Raw genomic sequence first — 7,803 nt, forward strand, 5'->3', positions numbered from 1 at the left:
GTCTAAAGTCTTATGTATTTTAAACATAAAATATTAACTTATAGTCTTATAATGACTAACACAAAATATTAAAGTTTACAATACTTAAATTTCATATAAGAATAACTATCATCCATCACTAATAACACAAAATATTAATTATATATGATGAACAGGCCACCGAACCGAATTCAAATGACCCGAATTATGACTCGGACCCGACCCATACTCAGTTCTAGATCCAATAAAATCACACCAAATTAATCCCTAAAATATTCAAAGTCGGCCGGGTCATGCACACCCTTAAAGCAAACCATGTTATTTGATTATTCCCGTTAAACTAATCATTTGTTAAAAAGATGGGAATTACAGAACTACCTCGTAATAAACTTTTCATAGTCACCGATAAGGAAAGTACATGGATCGGGTGAAATATTTATCTCAAATATTCACTAGATTCTAATCCGATCTTATATCCTATATGAACACTTCCATACTACAAATATACTTGAATCCAATCGGATGAAAACCGAATCTAGATCCTATATTTCTTGATATTTGATCTAGATATCATATTTAACTTGTTACTAGGCAACAAATTGAAGAGGCTCTATTTTTCTCGGAAAGGATTAACATTCGCAGATTGTTTTTGCACGGTATATCTTTATTTGTATGTTATGCAATTTAAGTTTCTAAAGGGGTAGAAAATGATACCAACATTAATAGGAACAATTATAATGATAATATAAACTACAAATTGCTCCTACAATATGCTAATAATATCATGTATATCTCTTAAGAATTAAACTGCTAATTGAACATTTTAAGAACAAAGATAAATTCCAAATGAAGGCATGATTATAATTTTCTGCCACTACATAGTTAAGTATCTTAACCATCCAAACAAGCGGATGTTTGTACTCTGTAACGCATGGCATGCTAATCTCCAGCTCATCCCGGTTAACTTCACAGGTTAATATACCGTTAGAAGCTCACAAAATTACCTTCAAAATCAAGTAGCTCAAGCACTGTCTGTCTCATTTCCTGAATCGATATTCACAGGTTGTTGCGGATTCTTGTAGCCACTAATCTCATCCTTGTAACGTTTTTTATCAGCACGAGCTTTTGCCTCATATGGTTCCTTCTCCTCCGCTGTGCATTTAACAGGAAAATAATTAAATAAAGCTTGGTCATAAGGTAAGCTTGGATCATATCTGACACTGAACAATTAAATTAGCAATCAGCCATACCTGACATCTTTTTCCATTTTTCTCCAAGTACTCTTCCCACATCCGTAAATGAAATTCCGGGATTACTTTTCTTTAGATTCTGCGATTAAAAAGGGAAAAAAAAAAGTTAAGAAAATGTGAAAAATCAACTTATAAATCCCCACATAACAGCTCAGCAATCTCAGCTACAGTATCTAATTTCTTACAATTAATGCTAGATCCTAACAACCAAATGCACCTGACACGCTGACAAGGAAAGTTGGGCTCCTCGGTCTCTCCCAATTTACTTAATTATATGCATGAATTTCCGTGTAAGACAGTATTTTTCAACTCAACCAAAAATGCTATGAGGAGCTAAAGATCATATTTCCCAATACTGTAATAAGAGAATGAGTCCAGAAACAATGTGGCAGGATGCTCTAAGGTTTCTCTTGCACTAATATAGGCTTGCCAAAAGATTTCAGGTTATCTAGAATCTGGCCTTATAAGAATCATACTGGAGAAACTTTACTCCAGGCACATATAGAAGTTATGACCGTTGTGGTTCATGTCATGCCACCACTCAATGGGAATCATATTACTCATGTTATAAATATATATATTGCATTCACATGATCTTATTAATTTGACACCCCACATCAAGATAAAAATTTATGTGAAGCAACATTATTTGTGTCTTGCTGCAAAAGGTTTCTGGATGCATCAATGCTCGACTTCCTCCTTAAACGATCTGCTAGAGCAACATAAGTAACTTGAACTACCAACTGGAACCCAAAATCATGAAGGGTAGGTATCCGTAAGGGGAAACTGAAATACTCTCACCTACATCCCCCAGTCAGCCTAAATCCAAATGGGCCTACCCAGATATGTACAAAATCATACCTCTCTTTCCATTTGAGAAAAGAACATGAAACCAGACATTGCCCTCTTGGGTGCATTTGGGTCCTTTTTCTTTTTCTGCTTTTTCTTTTTTCCATCTTCATCAGCATCTTTTGATCTCTTTTTCGAAGTAGATGCCTTAGAAGGCAGCTCCTTCTTTGATTCCTTTTTGGCAGGCTTCTGAAAATCAACCACCATTGAAGTGTTAGATATGTTAAAGATTAGTAGAGGGAAGTAACCATTGTCACCAGATTATACCACAAGACAGCAAAGGCAAATAAAGTGAATCACTTGCCTCTTTCTCATCACCACTTATACTAGCATCAGAATCATCTCCTCCAGAATCATCAGTTGGAGAGCCTTCATCATCCTTGTCAGCAACAAAATCTTCATCCTGCAGATTATTTATCACATGGAATTTAGTACTGCATAGTGATATCTGGCCCTGAACACTATTTAGCATGATTCGGTCTTGCATATAACAAGATAGCTGCTATATTAAAAAATAGACACATGTAGTGTAAAAAATTATACATTTAAAAATGTTTTATAATGTAGAGGATAATGCATCACAAAAATGTTTAAAAAACCTACAATTATACAAGTAAACATTATAAGTAATAATCCACAACAATAACAACAGTTTATCCCACTAGATGAGGTCAGCTATGCGGATCAAGTGATGCAATTGCGCCTTGCCATAGACCATGTCTATGCTCAGCCCTTCGATGCTAAAAGTCTTTTGATAATTTCAAATAGTTTTCTTGGGTTAATAATCAAAATTTGTAATTTACACTTTAAATACATGATAGCTATTAATCTAATATATAAATAATAATAAGTCGATGATAATAAAATGATGTCTCCTAAACTACAAGAAAAACACCATTTAAATATATGCTATGAGAAGTTAAGGATAGGACACAGAGTGAAATGAAAAATTTAGGCACCTCCTCGTCACTTTCATCACCGGCTTCATTTCTGATGCGCTCGAGATGTGGATCAACAGCATCATCATCATCATTCTCAAGAACCTTAGCCATACCAACAGATCCTGGTTGGGCATCTCCTAAGTTCATAATTTTCAATCCCTTTGAACTGCATTTGAAGGAAAAACATGAAAAGTTAATAAAATAAGTAGTTACTTGTGCACATATGTAACAATGTGGCATGTAACTGACATTTACCTGATAAAACCATACAAATTGTGGTACTCATTTCTTTGAATATTACGAAAAAGATGCTCTTGATCAGACTTTAGTCTGACCAGAAGGTCAAAATAATGCATATTTGAACCACCAGCACCATGCCGCTGAAATTCAACATAGTCGATCTAATAGAAAAGACAGAACAATTAACCTCCAATATATATTCTCATTTGCATGTCAAATAGTAAACTATATATGTTCATCTGTGAGCATACTGGATTTTACCTCTTCATGAAGAATAAGAGTTGGAGGTTTAGGAAGAAAGAAGAAACTCTTCTCAAGGGGATAAAGAATTCCATCTTCAGCTTTTAAAGATGATTTCACTGCATAACCATCGTGGCAACTTCTAAATTTTCCTGGTTTGGTAACCTTGGCACCAGACAAACCACGCAATATTGTTGTGAACACTTCATGCATGAGCCCCTGATTATTAAATAGGAAATAATCATCAATTATTCTATCACATGTAATAGGCATAGCAACCAGTTCCATGAATTCTTGCATCATTTAAGATATCCAAAATGTTCTCTCTTATTTTCCCATACAGTGAAGTACTGTGCGGTTAAGCATCTATTAATAACAGTCTAGCCAAATACCTTATAGGATAACTCCAACTTGTCCTTGTACTTGCTGTTATAAAGATCTTCACTCATAGCCAACTCACTTTGAACAACATAATCAGTTTCAAACTATATAGATCAAACCAAAACAAAAAGACTGTTAGATCCAGAAGCAAGGAATATATGTATCCACTCAACTGGTACACCATTTTAACAATGATACCTGCATTACAATATGAGGGTACAGAGTTTGTCCTTTCCGAATAGGTGGGTCCAGACTAATAATAACGAACGTATGTGGCTGATTAGACTAGGGGTACATACAAATAAGAAACATGAGAATTGTCAGTATACTATAACAAGTCAGGATGAAAGGGACATCAACTAAAGAGATGGCTAGCTAGCTGCATCAAAGTGTTATTTGTAAATACAAGAATGCAAATGATCAAGGAATAAACCTTGGGAAGTAAAAATAGGCGAACTACACTGCTATACTGGATTTTGAAATCATTAGCCTGTCCCTGAAGCCGCAAGAATGAAAGATGTAGCTCAACACTATATCTTCCCCTACAAAAAAGTAGAACTTTTGGTTAAAAAAAGACCAACTAATTCTTTTCCTGAATTGAGACATCGAATCAATAGAAACAGGGTAACAACAATAAGAAGCAAAAAGTGTTTGAACCATTCATGTGTGTTTAAATCTATATGTACATGTGAAGACATTACCTAGGTGTGAGGATCGCAATACCCTCAAATGTGACAACAGCATCTTCACCTCCAGCACCAACATCAGCCATGGACATGATTTTGTCATGGAAAACCTTACACCAACAAGAGTGTGCAAATGTCAGCTAAGTAGAAGTTATAACCACAACAGATGTCATCAAATGATGAAAAATCACCTGAGCAGGAGGTCGATTTTCATCACCAACAAACTGCGTGTTAGAATTTGGGATGTGGAAACTTATCTCCATCAATGAATCTTTCTGAGACCATAACATACATAATATTAGACAACAACAACAACAACAACAATAATAATAATAATAATAATAGTCCAGACTAAGCTTAGATTACGAATATTCTTTACAAATTAGCTGTGTTATTCTTGACTCTATGAACACTGCATTGTCCTATGGCCTAGTCTATCTAGAACAAGCTTTCTGAAATCTTTAGTGTGGTGAGTTTGCCCAATGGTTTCTCTCACCAAGTTCACAGGGTTTGGCTCTTGTAAAGAAGTAAATATATTGTGCCAATCCTTAGTTTTTGCTAATCTTTGGTGGACTCGATTACAAAAGAATGAAAGAATTTTTATGGAGTCCTTTTCAACTATAAACTTTATTAGAGTCAAGAATAACTCTTTTCACGTCCTTTTGGTGCTCTTTTCAATGTCAATTTAATGTGTTTATTTATCCTGATACAAAGGCATCAACATGAGTTGTTACACATTTTATTTTAGCATTTCATTCTAGATTTTTGTTTCTTTGTAAGGATGCCAAAAATTTCCCTTTTCTTATGTGTATGTACCTCATTGGCTCCAGTTGTGTCATCCACATGAAACTCCAAGATCACATCATTTTTCCCCTGAAGCTGTGTCTGAGAGACATCAGCTAAAGACACTTCAAAAGCTTGTTTTGAACCAACCATGAAAGCCAGCATATTTCCTGAAACAGAACAAAAGTTCAGGAATATTCACACAGCACAAAAATAGTGAACCCAAGTATATCAAAAAGGATGCAGCATAAACTGAAAGGACACATTCGATTGCAAAGGGAAAAACCAAGAATAAAAGTTCCTCTATGAAAACCCCACTCCTCAAATGATTTTTTCTTCAGATTTTCACAAGATCAAAGTATAAAATAAAGTGATATCTAATTTTACACCTAAATTGCACCTAGTGGGGTAATCTCAGATATTGATACTTAAATTTGTAAGAGAATTCAAACTTAAAAATAAAAAATAAGAAAAAACCATCAAATTAAGAACCAAGGAAAAAGAAAAAAGAAGGAACTAGTTCATGAACTCATGGTAATCTCCAAACACACAATTTTCTGAAAGTATTAGGTTTAGCAAGTATGGATGGCAAAGCAGAATGCTTGAGACACACAGAACGATCAAGAGGGAAAAGATTACAACACATTAATTCATGTATATATCACTAACCATTTAGATCAACTTCTCCCCAGTTGCGCCCACTTACAGAAAGCTGCTTCTCCTCTACTGCTATCCCACATGTATTTTGGAAAAAATTGGTCAAATTTGAAACATCCTGCCAGAATTGTACAAATTAACTCCATAACAAAGATCTTTTAATAACTGAATGATTCTCTTGATCACAAAAGTATGTAAATGCACATTCAAAAGGGATGGAGAGAAACCTGGTCACGGAAACCAGTGAACTTGTAAAACAAACCGTCCTTGATCTGAACACCTAGTTGATTAGTCCTTGGAACCTTCATCCATGTCACTCCCATTATGTCAGCTTTATCGACTTCAATCAATTTACCACCCCCCTGTCTCTTCCATATAATACCTCCTGAATATATCTTCATCTGCCCTGGATTCTGCAACCCCAATCACACGAAAAGAAGTATTATACATAATAATTTCTGGTTTCTCCGCAATTATTCACTTATTCACATAAGCTTTACTCTTCTCTTCTTATAAGAACTAATGTAACTAATTGTATTGTTTGAAAAAGTTAGCAACAAAAAATTGATCAAACAAAGCTTGCCATGGAACAGGTAAATAGGTAATGCAACCATGATTAAGGGAGCAGATTCAACGTTACCCTATATGTATGAATTGAAGAGAAATGATATTTGTACCACCCTTTACGCCCTAGTGTTCATCAATCGAGTTCAGACAATTTTTTTATCTTCTTCGAATTCTTATCAATCACTCGTGGTTCAAACTCACAAAATGATTTCGTTCCATTCTCTACTTTCTACTTCGCTACTTTCCCCTAACTCTCAAAAAGTTCCCTATAGTAGTCACTAAAAACCAAAAAACTTTAACCTATTCACAACGTAATGTTCTTTCTTAAACTAAACCCTAAGCACAAAAGACGAAAAACAAAAGTAAGTAACACAGAATAAAACCCTAAGATTTGCTCGCTAAACCAGCTGGTTTCAGGTTCCCGTTTCGCTTTTTCACATCGTCACATCAAATTCCACACAAAAAAAATTAAAAAAAAATCCCAAAAAAAAAAAAAAAGAAAGTAAAATTCCAGTAGCAAAAGAAAGCCGCCAAACAAGGGCAGCAGTGAGTGATACAGATAAGGCGAAGAAATCAAACATTTCGTGGAAAATTTCAATGCTGGTTGCAGCGAAATTCAAAACCAGGGTTTAGAAAACAAAAAAGCAAGAACAAAATCGTGGTTCCAGAAAGGGAAAAAACATGAATAAAAAAGAAAAGAAAGAACCGAAAGAAATTAGAAGATTATGGAGATTGATGGAGAGAGCTTACAGTGCCTCCGCGGCCACCGAGGGTGATGTTGTTGAATTGATGACCATCCGCCATGGCCCTTACAAAAACTGATGCTGCTGTTGTCGATGTTCGAGGGTAAGAGTGAGGGTGAGGACGTTGGCAATGAAAATGTCTCTCGTATTTATTTCATCAAAGGTAGCGCAAGCGCGAACGGTACTATTTAATGGACCACATGAGCCGGTCAGGTCCGTATTTTAGATAGACCGGACCGAGTCATATTTTTTAACCGCCATTTGATGATTATTATGTAATGAGTAAAATGTTGTAGAATAAATAAATAAATAAATAAGGAAGAGGAAATAGATATAAAATAAAGAAATATAAATAGATAGTTTTAATATTAATATTATATCTATCATATAATTATTTAATATAATAAAAATGATTCATATATTTAAATATATGTAGCAACGTAAAAGAGATGAAGAAATATTAGTAATGTATAGAAAAAGTATTATT

The 7,803-nt window shown here is 34.7% G+C and overlaps 1 protein-coding gene across 1 annotated transcript; it reads right to left on the reverse strand.

Annotated features, from left to right (window-relative positions):
* Positions 1–687: 687 nt before the first annotated feature.
* On the reverse strand, positions 688–7,553 carry HMG (high mobility group). The gene is made up of 16 exons (XM_016324909.3): positions 7,324–7,553; positions 6,234–6,419; positions 6,019–6,124; positions 5,383–5,519; positions 4,758–4,841; positions 4,582–4,676; positions 4,314–4,422; positions 4,079–4,165; positions 3,892–3,984; positions 3,521–3,718; positions 3,275–3,420; positions 3,038–3,185; positions 2,383–2,481; positions 2,091–2,267; positions 1,230–1,308; positions 688–1,131 (listed from the first exon to the last, which is right to left on the reverse strand). The coding sequence occupies exons 1-16, from the start codon at positions 7,375–7,377 to the stop codon at positions 1,001–1,003; spliced, it is 1,929 nt and encodes a 642-aa protein (XP_016180395.1). The 5' UTR covers positions 7,378–7,553; the 3' UTR covers positions 688–1,000.
* Between the last annotated feature and the right edge of the window lie 250 nt (positions 7,554–7,803).

Source organism: Arachis ipaensis, chromosome B10 (genome assembly GCF_059453495.1).
Source record: "Arachis ipaensis isolate K30076 ecotype BB chromosome B10, ASM5945349v1, whole genome shotgun sequence".
NCBI lineage: Eukaryota > Viridiplantae > Streptophyta > Magnoliopsida > Fabales > Fabaceae > Arachis > Arachis ipaensis.

Bases quoted from the DNA above. Each gene is read 5' to 3' on its own strand.
- HMG (XM_016324909.3), bottom strand. From the start codon at position 7,377: ATGGCGGATGGTCATCAATTCAACAACATCACCCTCGGTGGCCGCGGA. The intron at 4,166-4,313 runs GTTTATTCCTTG...ATGTACCCCTAG, and splicing joins GCCTATTTTTACTTCCCAAG to TCTAATCAGCCACATACGTT. The intron at 2,482-3,037 runs GTGCCTAAATTT...AATAATCTGCAG, and splicing joins GTGATGAAAGTGACGAGGAG to GATGAAGATTTTGTTGCTGA.